General features: G+C 41.0%; 1 protein-coding gene across 10 annotated transcripts in view; it reads left to right on the top strand.

Annotated features, from left to right (window-relative positions):
* KLF12 (KLF transcription factor 12) overlaps positions 1-18,515 on the top strand; it is a 534,567-nt gene that overhangs the window by 442,329 nt on the left and 73,723 nt on the right. For all 10 annotated transcript variants that reach the window (XM_055542650.1, XM_055542645.1, XM_055542653.1 and 7 more), the window contains one exon: positions 4,739-4,801. In XM_055542650.1, coding sequence (XP_055398625.1) covers positions 4,739-4,801 — 63 coding nt within the window. The remainder of the gene's footprint in view (positions 1-4,738; positions 4,802-18,515) is intronic.

Below are 18,515 nucleotides of genomic sequence, written 5' to 3'. Positions count from 1 at the left end.
GCCTAGTGGGCTACTGTCCATAAAGAACAGACAAAATAAGATGCCAAAGAGGAAGCCATACCTTAGAAACCACAGTATTTGGTTGTTACTCTATAGGTGTTTATTTCTCTTTATTTCCTTGCCTTGAGGGAAGTGATATAAGCATTGTAATCAAGACTGTGGGCTTGTAGAGCACATTTAACTCAGTCCTGTGGAATTAACTGGATATTCCAGTTTTATCTTCATATCTTTTCCAATTCAGTCTCAGCACTTCTAGTGATAATAGCTAACATGTATGGACTGCTTCCTGGGTAGTTAGCACTGTTCTGAACACTTTAATATTATTAATGACTTAAATCTCACAAAGCTAGAAGGTGGCCAGTATTATTGCCTCCACTGCTGCAGATGAGAAGACAGAAAGGCAGACAGGTTAAGTACCTTACCCTAAGATAACACCTTTGGTGAATGGTGGAGTTGGAATTCAATCCCAGGCACTTACATAGTTTGCTCTCTCTAGCACTTCATTTCAATTCCACTGGGGGCCTTAAGAGTGGATTTAAGTTGGCACAGCTTTTCTGCCTTGGGGATCAGGGTTTCACACCCTGCTGCCAGCCACCAGCCATTCAGGTAGGTTCAGCAAAATATTGAAAAACAGGAGTGATCACATTGTCTTGATTAACTATAAATGTTAGTCATTACAATACAAGATTTGAGGGTCAGGTCTTTCAGTGCTTATGCCCAAAGAAGGAAGACGGATTTGTGTAAGAAGGTATCTAAGAAGTTCTCACATGCTTAGCAAGAAAGCTAAATTAAGCCTTGTGTTGGGTAAAATTATAAACATGCTGTCTGCCTCAGATGAGTAAGTGTATATAAATAGAACAGTGGGTGTACATGGCCTTAATGTTATAGCTTCCTTTTTTGTGTAATGTAAATTACCAAATAGGAGCATTTCCATCTGACATAAACTGTCAGTCTTAGAAGAGCACGACATAGGATTAAATGCATGTTATACAACAACGAACCTTGCCCTTTCCTGCAGCCTGGTTTTTTTTTTTTTCTTTCCCTATCCAGTGGTTAGTACTAAGGCCTGAAACCCTCACTTAGAGAACAAAGTGGCTTAGCAGTAATGGAGCCTGTGTGAGGCTAAGAGAAGAGTAATGAACATGCCCTGCAAGCTTCCTGCCTAGATGCAGGTGCAGGAATCAGGAGGTCATGAATAATGCATGACATGCAGATTAGACGGTGGTTTCTCCTACTGGGATTTTGACTTTGCTACCTGCCTGGCTGCTATATGTGGAAAGAAGGTAGGCGATGGTAAGAAGTGTCACCACTTAAAGACAGAGCACACAGAAATACAGCGTGTTTCTTTGAAGAAATGAAATTTGGCAAGTAGCTGAAATGCAAATTTATGGTCTACTTTCCTCAAATAAAGTAAGCTCCAAGTTATCAATTTACTCACTTTGGGAAGGGAAAAAACCTTTCTTCTTTTACCATTTTGATGTAAAAAGCTTTATAATGATTTGATCATACAAAATCAGGAATTATTTGAAGAGGTTAAACAGTTATAAAAATTATCTGCTTATAGTGTTGATCTGTGGGTCAATAGAGTTTTGCTAAAAGATACAGTTACCTAGAGAATATTGTACTGTAAGTTGCGTGTGTTTGTATGCTTGGCTGCTCAGTCATGTCTGACTCTTTGCAACCCCATGGACTGTAGCCCACCAGGCTTCTCTGTCCATGGGATTCTCCAGGCAGGAATACTGGAACAGGTTGCCATTTCCTACTGCAGGGAATCTTCCCAACCCAGGGATCAAACCACAGTCCTCTGTGTCTCCTGTATTGCCAAGCAGATTCTTTACCACTGCCTCACCTGGGAAGCCCAGCTATAGGTTAAACAGACCCATTTTTTTCCCACTGATACATGCAATGAGATGCGTTAGTGAGAGAATATACTATCACACTTCACCTCGTAGAATTATCATGATGACTAAAAGTAAGGTTAAGGAGGAATCAATATGCAGTAAACATTTAAAGGATGCAGAGTGAATTAAAGAATGTGTGTGTATTTGGGCTGCTGCTGCTAAGTCACATCAGTCGTGTCCGGCTCTGTGCGACCCCATAGCCGGCAGCCCACCAGGCTCCCCCGTCCCTGGGAGTCTCTCCAGGCAAGAGTACTGGAGTGGGTTGCCAGTGCCTTCTCCGGTATTTGGGCTATTACTTGTTAAAACTGTATTCAGGCAGTAGGATTCTGACACCCCAGGGGGAATGTAGGCAAGGCTCAAGAGATTTCCTTCATTTTCCCCTAGGTCAGGGGACTTTAACTAGACAGACATTTTTTGGCTCACAGCTCTTCCATTTTCATGATTGTATTTCAAGCAGACAGACTGAAAGAAAAAAAGAGAGCAGGGAAAAAAGAGCCTTGTTACCTTGTGTGTAACTCTTGTGCATTTTTATTGCATGTTTGTTCACTCTGTCCCCAATTTGGGGTACTGGAATATGAGCTGGCTTTCATTTCTAGCTGAGTCTGTCATTTCCGCTAGGCCCCAGGTTGGCCGAATGCCAAGACCAACAGGTGATCCTTGTAGCTGCAAAACAGCAGGAAGTGGTCCGTACTTGAATGAGACAGTTCACCAGAGGGGCTGTCTGGCCGCTCTCCATCTTTCTGCATAATTAACATCCCCTCCCCCACATAGAGCAGGAAATCTGTGCTGAGCAGCTCAGCTGCAGCAGCCATTGAGAAGGGCTGTGAGGAAAAGAATGTTAATAAGGGATGTTGGAAGAAATAAGCCTTCTGAGTGCAAAGTGCAGTCTGGCTCTGGATTTACAGAAAGACTGGATTTGGCCCTTCAGAGGGGCTAGAACTGTTTTGTCTGTTTTGAAATGATTCTCACTTACTAAGCAACTGTGGAGAATGGGGATTCTAATGAACCTTGGGGCTCTTGATTCTAACTGGACTTTAAGACCTATTTAAATCCCAGTTTACTTTCTTGTCTTGTGAATAAGAGTAATGACGGAGATCTAAAGGGTAAAGATAGCAGAAGCCTAAGCACTGCCTAGATCTCACAAGTACCTGGTAAAGAGAGAAGAAAGCAGGAAGTTGGCCACAGGGACAGGAAGTGGAGCAAATTGTGCTGCCAGTAGGTGACCCACAAAGAGGTGGAGGTTCATGGGGGTTCAGTAGCTAACTCCTGCTTGGAAGACATCAGCAGTTCCTAGAAATTTCAAGCATTTCCAGTGGATGACTCCAACCCAAGGAGCTTGTACAACAATATGGTCTTTACTGTCTTTCCCCCATTATTTAGCTAAAGGTTTGAATTGACATGGCCTCCTTCAAAGCCTTGGAGAAGGAAATGGCAATCCACTCCAGTGCTATTGCCTGGAAAATCCCGTGGACAGAGGAGCTTGGTAGGCTACAGTCCATGGGGTCCCAAAGAGTCGGACACGACTGAGCGACTTCACTTTCACTTCACTTTCCTTCAAAGCCTGGCTAGAGAGCATCACATATAGAAGACCTTTCACCTAAAGATAACTACTCACCCATCCTTCTTCCCATAGATTCTATGCTGGGACATTTAGACCCCACTCCAGTATTTTTACCTGGAAAATTCCATGGACAGAGGAGGGATGTTGGAAGAAATAAACCTTCTGAGTGCAAAGTGCAGTCTGGCAGGCTACAGTCTCTTGGGTTGCAAAGAGTCAGACCTGACTTGAAGTGACTTAGTACAGCACAGTAGTATAAGGGATGGGGGTTAATCTTTTCCTCTGCCCCCTCAAGTTTAGTGTCTGAAGGTGTGCAGATTAAACTGACAATAGGTAGGTTAGCTAGAGGCAAAAACAGCTTATTTACACATAAAACATGCATTCATGCTTGCAGGAATACTCAGTGATGAGATTCAAAGGGGTGGTTAGAATTTGGGGCTTATATACCACTTTAACAAAGGCAAAAAAATTGTGGAGTATTGCTTTGTCAAAAGACAAGGGAATCTGGGCGTCTAGGGGGCTACATTTTAGGCAGGTAGCAAGGAAGTGTATGGGGGAGGAAACTAATGGTAAATAAGGGTTGTTTATGCCAGCTTATCTCAATACCATTTCTGGGGATGAGTTGTATGTTGTACTCCTTTTCCTGATATGGGAATTGTTGGATGGAAGACCTTTACAAATTAAAATTTCCTTATAGAGGAAAGGTACAGAGCTCTTCCCATGTTTGTGTTTGTGGCTGCTTTCAAATCAAAATAATCATTATGCCAAAGTAACATATTTGGGGAAGCTGTATACTGATCCCCTTTGCTATGTTACTTTAGGGCTTTAAATCTAGAAGTTGACTGAGGGAATGTGTACTTTTAGACTGTCTTTTTGTGTCCTTCTTGTGGGAACAGGTAGCAGAAAGGGCTTGTTGAGGGTCAGCATTAGACCTTATGTTATTTTTATGCACTCCTAAACCTGGCAGGGATTAGGTTGGCAACAGTAACTTTTTGTTGGACTGAATGAATGAATCAACTTATTAAAACTGCCGGAGCTTCACAGGGAACATTATGACAAATGCTTGTTATGTTAAAAGTGGTGCAAAAGCAAAGAGACTGCAGGTCTGTAGCCATAGGAATTGAACTGCATTCATTTACTAAGAGGTGCTTATGTTGTGGGCCATTCTACATTAAGCTAATCTGAAAGAGATCATTTATAAGCCAGATCACTTTTTGTTCACTTGTAATCAGGAAAATGCTTTTTTAATGACTGGATTATTCTCATCTACCTACTACAGGGTACATCCGTCCCCAGTATCAAGGGTCCGGGGAAATCGAATGAATAATCAGAAGTTTGCTTGGTGAGTATACAGTCAAAGTGATGAGAATTTATAAGTTCTACGGGAATTTTTAATAGGACTGTGTCAATTATTCCTGGTTCTCTGTAGAGAATATATTTCTACTGCCTGAGCTACATTATTTCCCTTTCCTTTGGGAAATTCTAAACAAACATGAATAGAGTTCCTTTCCAGCCAAAAGTCTTCGTTCACCAAATACTGAGTGCAGCATTTTTTTCCAAATAGATAAGGCATTTCCCAGGATTATCAACTGTTATATCTTTAAAGAATGTGTGCCATTTTTTGAAGACACTATGTTTTTTAGTAAGATTTAGACAACTCAGATTTTTCTCAGGTACCAACTTCTATTTCTCATGAAAATTTTCATAATAAATTAATCTATTACATTAAATTTGATGATTACTATTTAGATGCCCTTTTTCTAGCCTTAGCCTTAAATATCCAGGCATCTGTTGTTTAATTTGGAGAATATGAAGATCTTTCACTTGAACAAAAATAGAGATGAAACTTACCAGAAATAACCTGAAAAGTTATTTTAACCACAGAATATTGATTACTAAATTTTTTTTTTTTTGGCCATGTGGGCTTTTGTCCCCTCTGGTGAAAGCACAGAGTCTTAACCACTGGACCGCCAAAGAAGTCCTGACTACTGATTCTTTAAAGAGGAAACTTAAACTGTTTCACAAATATTTCATAAAAAACAAACAAAACTCAATATATTTTTATTAATAAAATCCATATTTGTTTACATTACTTCATTCTCCATAATTAACCTTTCCCCACATAGTATATCTTCAAAAAAAGAAAGGAAGAAGTGAAGGAAGGAAGGGAGGGAGGGAAAAGAAAAGAAAAAGAATTGAATCGTGTACTGTCTTACTACAAAGGTGAATGGAAATTCACAGGTCTCCATTTTTTACTTGATTGGATTGTGGTTAGAATGGAATTTTGATTAAAAACCATGGCTTTTTTTTAAGTATGGGAAGATGATTACCAAAGATTGAGCTTCCAAATTAATTTTACTCCTAAATGAGGATTATTTTTAGACACAAAATAATGATTTGAATTTGAATAGTGCCTAATCAGCTCCCCTCCCTTCCCCCATTAAATCTAATTAACCCTCACAATAGCTTGATCTTGTTGTTAAATATTATGCTTTGGTTTTTCACAGAGGGGGAAATGGAATACAGAGGAAGCAGCCATTTGCTTACACACTGTCTAAAAGCTGGGGCATCCCTCACAATCACTATTTTTCACAATCACTAAAGCGTATTGTTCCCTGTCAAACCTGGAAAGCTGAGAGGATAATAACGCTGATGGCCACTACATAAAAGGAACGGGATAAACCAGGTTCTTTCTTTGTTGACTGCATGGAATTGCTCTTACTTTTTAGTCCAAAGCACATCATACTGAAGAAACTTCACTACAGATAGAGATTGTGAGATGCTCAAGTGAGTGACGTAAGCTAATGGGTCGAGTGCCATGTTGTCAGGAGAGAGGCCCAGTTTCTGCAACTTATATTTCAGTGGCTAAATGTGGATCACTGAGTCCATGACACATTTTCTTTTCTTTGCTTTTCCTGGAGTATTAGAGTAACAGTAACTTGTTCCTACATAATTCATAGCACATAATTTGGTTAGTAAGTTTAAACCAGTTTTATCTGCAGAGAAGTAATCCATGAAAAACAAAAAGGATCTTTAATACTAGCCTTGAGAAAATTCAACTTGTATTTATTCAACAACATTTATTTATACTCCCAAGCACTAGATTAGAAAGATAAATAAAACATGGTTTCTGTCTTTATGGGGCTTACTGTCTTGAAGGATGTGTGTGTGTGAGTGTGTGTGGGTGTGATGTCACATATATATAATGTACAATATTATATAATACAAATAACATAATAAAATGTGGATAATGCTCTAAGATATACGTTCATAGTACAACATCCAGAGGAGAATAATTATCAACTTTATTTAAGACTAGTTTGGGAATGGACAGCATGGAAGGGGAAAAAATATAAAGATGGAAAAGGATTATCAGAAAACTGATTGCCAAGAAGGTTTTTGAGTAAAGGCTCAAAATTAATAGAAAAAACAGAGTCCTGACAAAGTGCTTTATTTATTGATTGAAACACAGATACAAAGACCTGGAGACATTTCTAACTTATTTGGTTGTGAGTTTAGTTACAAATCCTGTTGCAAAAACTACCTTGAATTTTTCTTATGTAAATATTATGAAACTGTTATATGGAAATAAATCATATAGGAAAGCTAGGAAGAAGCTCAATGAATCATAAAACATCTAGATCTACTTAAGTGATGAACTGTTGCTATTTCTTTGTGAAATATTCTCTCTGAAGATCTAAAAGTTTTAAATACTCTTGCTAGCCATGGATATGAAAGCGATAGTTGCTCTTTCCAAAACAGAAGTTTCGGGATAATTTACAGAATTAGATACCAAATTCAACACTAACTTGGTTCTGGCTTGAGTTATATCCACAAGTACTATATATAAGTGGTGTTGGGTGAAGTCAGCAAGTGCTCCAATCAGTTTAAAAATATTGTTCATCATATAAACAATTAAATCTCAGTAAAAGATGAAAAAACTTGAACCTGTAAGTTATGCCTAGGGAATGCATGACAATTGGTAGATGGTAAATGTCAGTGGCTGTGGTTGAGGTCTCAAACCAATGCTTATTATTGACTAAAGATGGCTTAACATTATAAGTAGTGTTTTTCTACGCATAATGTGAATATGAGAGGCAGTGTCCATCCCCTGGCCTCATTCCTGTGGCAGGAATTCCTCTGGAGCTGAAGAAATGTGTGGAAAAAAAGGGTCTGTTCAAGACAAACAAACCTGCTGGATGGAAAGAAAATATGGCTAAAAAATGTACGTAACCAGGAAGGAGCTGAAAGCACGAGGATGTAAAGGGGTCTGGTGACAGATGTCTGTTATAGGTATCTGCCAACTTTCAGGGATTAAGGAATGGCAGTAAGAACTTCTTGCAAGATATATTAGCACCCTAATAAAAAACATGAGGTCATCGGACAACTCATTTAATATTCAATTAATCAGCGGTAGCAATCCAGACCAGACATAAACTCTGCCCATCAGAATGACTCTCCCCTCTCTGCCATTCCACTGTAGTAATATTTGTTGATCTGAGGATTGATGAAGTGTTTGAGGTTCAGCATATGAATTTCATTCACTGTGTCATGTGTCACAGCTCTTGTTTCATGCCTTCCTTTGTCCGACAACTAAGAGCATTTGCTATTTTTTTCTTGCAATGCTATTTTTTTCTTGCGTATGATAATGACAGGGACAAAAATAGTTTGCTCCTTGTGGGGCAAATGAGGGGAAACGGGGTAAATCTTCTTAGAGGGTTGAATCTATAGGTAGACTTTTCTTCTTCACAGGTCTTTTTGCTTGAAACTATCGTATTCTGTTACCAAACTCACAAAGAGTGGCTGTTTCCAAGTCATCTTTCAGCGCTTTTATCCCCAGAGCTATTCTAGAATCTGAAATGTACAAACGTGTTTGGTGTGGATGTGTAGGTTGGACCAGGACAGGGCGGGGCTTGTTGGGGAATATCTCTGAAATGAACATTGAAGTTGATTTAAGGCTCCAAGCTTGCCAGTCTCAGTGGGAGGATTCCAAAATCCTCATTTTTTGCTTTTTATTTTTTCTTCTCTTTATATATTTTTTCTTCCATCCAGCCCCAATCCAAAAGTTTTCAAAGACTTGGGTGTATATGGTTGTTTGATGACGGCGTAGTCATGGTTATGCTCTGTACCCAAAACATTTGCGTGGGGCTGTTTTGTGCAGAGTTATGTGTCACGTAGTAGAGACTCTAGACTATTTATATTATGATGGCAAAATTAGGCATTGTTAATAGGAATTGCCATTAGTAAAATAGTATTAATTTTCTCTAACGATCCGGATACTGTCACCACCAGTCTCAATTATGATTCCTTTCTTACCAACATGCCTGAGATGTTATGTAGCTGTCTGCAAAAGAAGCTCTAGTTTTAATAGCATATCCATGCCAATTATGACACATTCTGGGTGTGGATCACATTTCACATTTGGAAGTGAAAAAGTTCTGTGTCACCAATTTAGGGAAGGGCAGGAAGAGCCTTTTCACACTTTGATGTTTTATGGTTGGATATGCTGTGCTACAGTGAACTTAAATGTTTATATGCATATAGTTGCAAATGTTAGACATGACTTCATTGAATCTTTCTGAACAGTGTAACTAATATGGATTTTGGTCATAAAAATAAGAACATTGCTTCTTGTTTAAACTTTTTGCCTTAATAGAGGAAGGCACTCAAGTGGTTGCTACTGGAAACCTTTGAGAAAGCTGAGATAGAACTAGCTCTTCAAAGGGTGTTGGGGGGACAGGACATTTCTGAATGCAGTAGTTATCAGTTGTGGGGCTGAAAAGGAACTGTCGTTGTTTTTGTTGTTGTTTTTGGCACTCAGTCATGTCCGACCCTTTGGGACCCCATGGACTGTAGCCCTGCAGGCTCCTCTGTCCATTGGATTTCCCATTAAAGAATACTGGAGTGGGTTGCCATTTCCTTCTCCAGGGGATCTTCTTGACCAAGGGATCAAACACACATCTCCTGCATTGGCAGACAGATTCTTTACCTTGGAGCCACCAGGGAAGCCGCTTGAACTGTAAACGTCATCAAGTTCAATTCAACTTCTCACTCTTTCAGACACAGAGATGGAGATCCAAGGACAGAAATGTGTTCCTTGTCAGATGCGGGCATCAGATGTGGGCATAAGCCCAGTTCTCTACACTCCTGTCCAGCCATCTTTCTGCTCCGTGGCAGTTAGTTACCTGTGGGCAGAGCAAGAGAAATGCTAAAGATTAAATCAGATGGATGTTTAATTCATTACAAGCTAAGCAGAAGGCTTTTTGTCTGGGAAATTCCCATGAGATTGATGTGATGGGGGAGAGAAAGAAGAAAGGCCTGATAAAGACATTGCTTTCCCTTCCAATCTGTGGCAGTTGATCCCTGCCAAAATGTTTACTCATCATCTTGTAGATCCTTGCATGCTCATTATTTATAGATAATATTGACTATGTTACTTTAATTACCAGAGCATTTCACTGCTTCTTGACTTACAGGGCAAAAATTATGATACTGTGTCTCAACTTTATTATGTGAAGATTCCAGTTCCTAGAATGCCTGCCTGGTCTTCATTTTTTTTTTTTTTTTAAATCCATACGTGTTGGCAAATAAGTAACAGCAGGTTGCCTTTAGATTTAGTTTGGAAGCATGTTCTTTCCAGTGTTTGATAACAGATTCAGAAAATGGGCGGCAGTTTATATAACCATAAAGCAGTTTGCAAGTTCTCTGTACACTGAATTACAATGCAAAGAAGCTTCCACAGTGATGCTACATTGAAAAGCCCTTCAAATTCCTATCTTTTCTTACGTTATAATCCAGTGTTAGCTAGTAAATTCCTCCATGACTTCCACCAGCTCCTCAAATTTAGCTTGGTGACCATTATGTATACTTTAAACTTGTGTGCTGTGTTTGAGATTTCCCTTAATGACCATTGGTCTAATTTTCTTTAATTCTCTGTTAACAGTCATGATAAAAATGTTTCACATACCTGTTAATATCAGCTGATTTTTGTATCTAGTATTCCTTCAACCACAATAAAGATGATTTGGGAAAAAAAATTAAGCAGGTCATTTTTTAATTATGGGAGAATTAAGGCTATAAGATTCTGCTGAGCTAAAAGGTCACCACTTTTGAGTTGTTTCTCTATTAAAAGTCCATTCATAATTTGTTTTTACCAACCAGCTGCTCAGAACCATATTACTCGGCCTGTCAGTATACTCTCTGTTCTTCCTGGCATCTTAGCCCTGGAGCTATGTGTGGTACTATCGTGTCTTGAAGCATCTCTACTGTATTAACTCATTTTATTTTATCTTATATATATTGTAAAAATTTATTTGTCTGCACTGGGCCTTAGTTGCAGCCTGTAGGATCTCGTTTCCTAACCAGGGATCACACCCAGGCTGTCTGCGTTGGGAAGGCGGAGTCTTAGCCACTGGATCACCATGGAAGTCCTTGTATTAACTCATTTTAATATGGTCCCATATTCGTTCAATATTCAAAAGGACTTTAGAAAAATCTAAAAATACACAGAGACTTTACAACATACTTCTATATAATGCACAGGTTGAAGAAATTTCAAGAGAAATTTAAAAATACTTTTAACTACAGTTGACCCTTGAACAAGTGGGGTTATTGGCATTGATGAACCGCATGTAGTTGAAAGTCTACGGATAACTTTATAGTTGGGCCTGCATTTCCATGGTTCCCTACATATGGTTCCAGTCAACCTCAGGTTTTATAGTACTATAGTACATACTTATCGAAAAAAATCCCCATATAAGTTGACCCACACATTTCAAACCCATGTTGTTTGTTTAAAGGTCAGATGTAAATGAAAGTGAAAACACAGGTTATCAAATTTTGTAGGAAGCATATAAAGTAGAGCTTAGGAGGAAATCTATTGCATTGAATGCGTATTTTATTTTATTTTTTTTTTGCATATTTTATAAAAGAGGAAGGATCTAGAATCAGTTACATTAAGCTTTTACCTTAGGACACCAGATAGAGGAGAGCAAATTAAATCCATAGTAAGCAGAAGAAAAGAAGCAAGAAAATGACTTGTTTGTAATTCTGGGACTTGTAGCATAGTTTTCATATAGTTGTTGTTTCTTAGCTTAAAGGTATAATCAGGAATCGTGATTGAATCTGGGAAAGCTACTAAAACTACAGCTTTGTACAGTTTTCAGGCGTACAGTGGGCATTATTCTCTATCACAGTCCCGTCCCTTTTAAACTTTTCAGATGTAGACCTTTAAAATAACGGTCATGTTGTAATGAAACAGGCAGGATAAGGGGGTTGGGGAGTCATTAATGAATAAGACTTCCCTGGTGGCTCAGATGGTAAAGAATCTGCCTGCAATGCAGGATACCCAAGTTCGATCTCTGGGTCAGGAAGATCCCCTGGAGAAGGAAATGGCAACCCACTCCAGTATTTTTGCCTGGGAAATCCCATGGACAGAGGAGCCTGGCAGGCTACAGTTCCTGGGGATGCAAAGAGTCAGACACGACTTAGCAACTAAACAACAAATGAATAATGCAGGTAAAAAAACTGTCCAAATATGAAAAAAAAGATACATCTTTGATAGTAGAATTACAAGTTCTCTGATAATTAATGTAAGACATTAAAACAATGAAAGTGTTACATTTGTTAGTAGCTCAGTCATGTCCTACTCTTTGCAGTCCCACGGACTGTAGCCCTCCAGGCTTCTCTGTGCACGGAATTCTCCAGGCAAGAATACTGGAGTGGGTTGCCATTTCCTTCTCCAGGGGATCTTCCCAACCCCTGGGATTGAACCCAAATCTCCTGCATTGCAGGCAGATTCCTTACCGTCTGAGCCTCCAGAAAAGTCCAAAACGATGAAAGGTCTTATTTTATATCTATCCACAGCAGCCACAGTCTTTCTTAGTTTTCCACAAATTTTTCAGTGGATACATTTGGGCTAAAGGATTAGCTAGTCAAACCTGACTTCTAAATATATATTTGAAAGAATAATGACTTAATGTTAGGACCCAATCAGAAATCCTAATGTGTTCTTGAATATGCTGGGAATATTGCTCAGATCATAAATCTTAAGGGGGTTCCCTTGTGGGAATGCTTGGGGTACCAAGTGGGTTTGTTTTAATTTTCCTCTGCCAGTCATATTTTCAGTTTCATCTTTCTAGCCATGGAGATTTCTCTGTAGACACATGGACAGTGAACTAGCCATTTAAAAATCAAATAAGATATCATCTTACTATAACTTTTATCAGTTGACCGCTAGATTTTCATAAAGTTTCTTAGTGCTTTCCTTCAAATTGGCCATTTATTACATTTCTAAGTAGAGTACTAGATTACCTAAGGAACGACCAGTATCCTCATAATGAATATATTTCATCAGTTTTAAGATAGCAATAGATAGTGTGTGACCTATTTGCCCACCAATTAAAGCCAACCAATATCACACGTAGGCTTCCCAGGTGGCACCAGTGGTAAAGAATCCAGCTGCCAATGCAGGAGAAGCAAGTTCCATCCCTGGGTGGGGAAGATCCCCTGGAGAAGGAAATGGCAGCCGGCTCCAGCATTCTTGCCTGGGAAATCCCATGGACAGAGGAGCTGGGCGGGGGACAGTCCATGGGGTCACAAAGAGTCAAACACGACTGAGCATCTGAGCGCAACAGCATCACACAGGTTTTAGTCACAGCTGCTTCACATAAGCCCTCAGTTGGTAGCTGAAGAGCTGAGGACCCTGCTGGAATCCGTGGTCTGTAGCCATTACCTCTGTCTCAATTTTCATTCAGTTCAGTCTCCTTTAGCGGGTGAGGTTCTTTGGTTGGAAGTAACAGAAACCGACTGAGTCTGTCTAACGTACTTGAAAGGTAATTTCGTTGAAGGACGTGAGGTGAGTTATGGAGTCAAAGGAAAAAGTGAGGAGTTGGTCCTTGGGAAACCCAGGGAGCAGAGCAGGACCTGGAAGCAGGTTGAGTAAGAAGGTGCAATCTTGGAACGAGACAGCCCCAGCTCCTGGATCACAGTCGAGGACGCCAGAGTCCGATCAACCCAGCCCAACCTGACGTAGGTGCCCAGCCTTTGACCAAGGTGAGGGCAGGGTATCTTGGTTATCAATCCCATTAAAACCATGCACGATGAGGGATTTCCCAAAGGAAGAGGAGGTACTGGTACCAAACAGTGATGGGGAAGATGCTACCTTTTAAACCAGCACCATCCACTTGCCATGTTACCAGTGAGCTAGAAGCTACCACTAAAGGCAGTTGATGAAAAGTGAAAGCCGCTCAGTTGTGCCTGATTCTTTGCGATCCCATGGACTATACAGTTCATGGAATTCTCCAGGCCAGAAAACTTCAACATTATTCCTTGGAGTCAGTCTTTTCCTATATTTTGGATGACGAAGGCAGTCCTACAATTAGTAAGTAAAATTTAGTAATAAAAATAAATGGGTTCTCCCTGGCCTTACTCTTAAATGTTCAAAGTATAAGAAGAGTGTTTAGCCAAAATATTAATAGAATTCATTCTGAAAACTCACCAGTTTTATCCTGATCTCCTCAAACCATCCATTTTCCTAGAAATCCTACTTTGAATGGTATATTTCAAAAATTTTAAAACCAAACACACTTAGCTATTGTGAAAAGATAGAGGCGCTTCCTGCTGCTGCTGCCGCTGCTGCTGCTGAATCACTTCAGTCGTATCCGACTCTGTGCGACCCCATAGACGGCAGCCCACCAGGCTCCCCCGTCCCTCGGATTCTCCAGGCAAGAACACTGGAGTGGGTTGCCATTGCCTTCTCCAGAGGAGCTTCCTAGGAAATGAATAAAGCTTGAAGTCTGCAGGCTTAGGTTCTAGTATAAATTTGTCACTTACACTAAACCAGACTTTCTGCTTCCTTCACCTCAGTGTTTCTATTGAATGAATGAATGATTTCTGATCTCAACTATTCAAATTTGGTCTTGGGAAGAGTGCAACAGAGATAATACTCATTATAGTATCACCTTGAAAGTGCTTTATAAATCCTAGGTATTAACCCATAGTCAAAGGCCAGCTGTACATAAAAGGAATCTTTTTCTACTGCCTGCATGATTTTTTTTGACATACCTATTGGAGAAGGCAATGGCACCCCACTCCAGTACTCTTGCCTGGAGGATCCCATGGACAGAGGAGCCTGGTAGGCTGCAGTCCATGAGGTCACTGAGGGTCGGACACAACTGAGCAACTTCACTTTCACTTTTCACTTTCATGCATTGGAGAAGGAAATGGCACCCCACTCCAGTGTTCTGGCTTGGAGAATCCCAGGGATGGGGGAGCCTGGTGGGCTGCCGTCGATGGGGTCGCACAGAGTCAGACACGACTGAAGTGACTCAGCAGCAGCAGTTTATTATAACCCAAAATGAAGTGATAAGCTATTGGGTTGGCTGAGAAGACTGTAACATCTTTTGGAAAAAACTCAAACATTTTTGCTAACCCAGTACTTCGACTGTCCTGGGTCCTTCACTTTAATGAATTAGAATCTTGAGCAGGTGAGTGTGCTTAGGTAGGACTGTGGTTTGATACATTAGATAAATACATACTCCAGGAAGGGCAGGTGTTACTTCCAAGCAGAAATGATAGCTTTTCTGGTTACAGATGTAGCCAATTTACTTCTGTTTCTACCAAGGCCAAATTAAGAGAAGGGTAACACCCTTGGGCTTTCTAGGTGGCTCAGTGGTAAAGAATCTGCCTGCCAATGCAGGAGATGCGGGTTTGAGCCCTGGATCAGGAAGATTCCCTGGAGAAGAATATGGCAACCCACTCTAGTATTCTTGCCTGGGAAATTCCATGGACAGAGGAGGTTGGCGGGCTATAGGCCATGGGGTTGCAAAGGATCAGACACGACTTAGCAACTGACAACCACCACCACCTCAACACTATGTATGATATCAACTCTGTGAGTAGTAAATATTCCCTTCCAGCCTCCTACATGGATATGTTGGGTTAGATCTTTTAGAAAGCAATGATTTAAATTACCCATAGGAGTAAATTAATGTTCTTGTAAAATAGAAATCTCTCCAGTTCCATCTGTTTTCCCACTTTTCTACTCTTTGCCTTTTTCCTTAGAGGACTGTAAAGAAAAAGAAACATTGCTTTCCTTAGAGCATACGTATAGTTGATAGTTCTGGAGAAAGAAAGAAAATAACCTTCTATTATCTTTCACTTTAGACCTGAATTATTTCAGACTCTTTGAAGAACCCTGTCGCTTAACGGAAAGAATAGACTGGCTTCTTACAGTGCAAGTGGCTTACAGTAATCTTCCCCAAACTTTACAGGCTGTGAAGTGTTTATTTGAGAAAGAGAAGGGAGGATGGAATTATAGTGACTAGGGAACAAAAGGCCAAAGGCGAGGGTGTTGAGAACAGAAGGAAGTTGCTGCCACCTAGAGGTGGAAGTTGGTAAATGGTGGGTGTGCTGGGCTCCTGGGGTGATCTGGAAAGGAGACGCAGAGGTGGAATCATCATAAAACCAAAAATGCTTCTGGTTGACTCACTCTCTCCTCTAAGAGGGACTAGACTCATTCTCTCCTCTTCCCTGTTGGTAGTGAGCCAGTATGTCCTATGAGATTTTGCTGACTCTGGTAGGCTTTTGTGAACAAGAGTCTTGTAATTGATCATGAAAATGTCTGTTAAGTCTTTGAAAGTCATTGCAAGTCCTCTGTAATGCCCATGCGGTCTCAATTATTTGGAGGATTCCTTGTTAGCCTGGCTAATAGAGAATGTCTCTTTCATAATCCATGCCACGTATTTCAAATATGACCTCAGGAGCTCTTCAAAGGTTGCATGCTCAGTGAATTGTGCAGCTGACGGTCTCCTGAGTCTCAAGAAGACGCAGGTAGGAGGAAGACCTTTTTGATGGCAGCAGAGAATCCTGGAAATACCATTGAGAGTAAGGGGTCCTGAGACTCCCTTGGGTTGCACCAAACCTAGAACCCAGTACAGCCCAGCCTCAAGAATCTGCCATGTAGCTGGTTTTTGCTTTTGTTATCAGGAACTGGCTGTCGATAGCACTGACATTTTTTTGTCTTGTTGGGACATTTTTACCAGAAAATCCTCCCTCCTAAGGAAGTCTAGACAGCCATGACTGTTGACATTTTTGCTGCCACTTTTGCCTGGTGATTCTCTTTCCAGGATGGCCGTGTTGCACAACCCCAAGGGGCACTCTTCACATAAGAGCCTATGTGGAGGGTGCCTCCCAGAGCACTAGAGCAGATCTCACTGGCATGGAAAGGGGAGAAAACATGAAGAAAATATTTGTGTGAATTTACACATTGGCCCCTCCTTCTTCTGCTGAATGGGAGACTTGACTGAATGCTGTAGATGATTATGACGCTGGTTTTGACAGAAAGGAAGTGGAGGGAGACTTAAAAAAAAATACCAGAAGAGATCACCAAGGCCTTTTAGAAAGTGGGGCTCACAGGCAGCGTGTCCCTATGTTCCTCTTGTTTTCTAAATCCTACTGCTGCCCTAGGATGCTTTTGCCGAAGCTCTTTTCTGTCTACCTGTATTGTGGGCCTGGCTTGCCATTTCTGTTTTTTTCGGGCTTCCCTGGTGGCTCAGTTGGTAATGAATCCACCTGCAATGCAGGAGACTGCCTGCAACACAGGGAATGCATGTTCAGTCCCTGGGGCAGCAAGATCCCCTGGAGAGGGAAATGGCAACCCACTCCAGTACTCTTGCCTGGGAAGAATGGACAGAGGAGCCTGGTGGGCTACAGCCAGACATGACTGAGCAACTAAACCACTATCTTAAGTGTTTACCTTCTATGTCACTTGCACACCTGGTCACTTTTGATACTCCGGAAGTTTTGTGGGGTTTTTGTTGTTTTTTACTCGATAGGATCATCACTTTTCTAGAATACTCATTTTCATTTGTTCCCTCGTTCGGTGAAATTGTAGCACATGCAATGATCTGGCCACTCTCCTGCACTCTGGGGACACTATTTAATAAGACAAACAGGCCTCTGCTCTCCTGGAGTAGAGGAGGACAGATAACTAGCAAGTGTCTGGAGGTGAGAAGTGCTCAGATGAAAGTGTAGCCAGGGATATGTTGGGGATGCCTGGAAAGCCACTCCAGGGGCTTGGTCAGAAAAAACACCTCTTGAAAGAAGGAGACACACAAGCTAGGAGATGCATGAAAAGGAGTCAACTGTGTGAGTGTATGGGAGAAATCGTCCAGGTGCTTGAGACAGCTCACACCAGGACCCTGGGATGAGGACACATTTGGAAAATTCAGGGAACTTAAAAAAGTGTGTGAGGGGTGGTTGAAACAAGACAAGGGTAGAAAGACGTTATGTCTATTGATATGCACATTGTGAGTGAGTGGGTGATTGAGTGAAAGTCGCTCAGTCATGTCCGAGTGAGTGAAAGTCACTCAGTCGTGTCTGACTCTTTGCGACCCCATGGCCTATACAGTCCATGGAATTCTCTAGGCCAGAATACTGGAGTGGGTAGCCTTGCCCTTCTCCAGGGGATCTTTCCAACCCAGGGATCAAACCCAGGTCTCCTGCATTGCAGGCAGCATCATCAATATATAATTGATACTTAAATGATACTTAACAAGGGGTGGGTGTGTTTGTATCTGATGATGAGAGAGAAGTTTTTGAGACCAAGAAAATCTGAAGATAAGTTTTTCAGACTGTCCACTGGCAGCTCTAATGTACAGTGGTGGAGCCACAGATACCCACAGGTAAATCAGACAGAAACTATTCATATCACGGTGCACTTCACACAGCCAGCACGTATCCTCAGGATGCATGGACACTGAAGTGTGAATTTCAGTCACCTTCTTTGCCCCACCTGTGCATCTGTAGCATGCACCACCAGAAAATACTACCTGCCCCAGTATGTGTCCAGCCCAGAGCTGCTTGGTGAGACACCAACCTCAACTAAATAAATAGATCTTAACACACAAAGGCATCTTTTCCCCAAAACTCCAAGCACCCTGACCTCTTTCTTCCCGTGAAAAGGCACTGGAAAAGAATCCATTTGTTCAGATCCTCCAAGCCCACTTTTCTTCCTGTTATCCACCTACACAAGCCAGAAACCTCACAATAACGTC

Source organism: Bubalus kerabau, chromosome 12 (genome assembly GCF_029407905.1).
Source record: "Bubalus kerabau isolate K-KA32 ecotype Philippines breed swamp buffalo chromosome 12, PCC_UOA_SB_1v2, whole genome shotgun sequence".
NCBI lineage: Eukaryota > Metazoa > Chordata > Mammalia > Artiodactyla > Bovidae > Bubalus > Bubalus kerabau.
The sequence above is the reverse complement of the archived record's forward strand: the minus strand, read 5'-3'. Positions and strand labels throughout refer to the sequence as shown.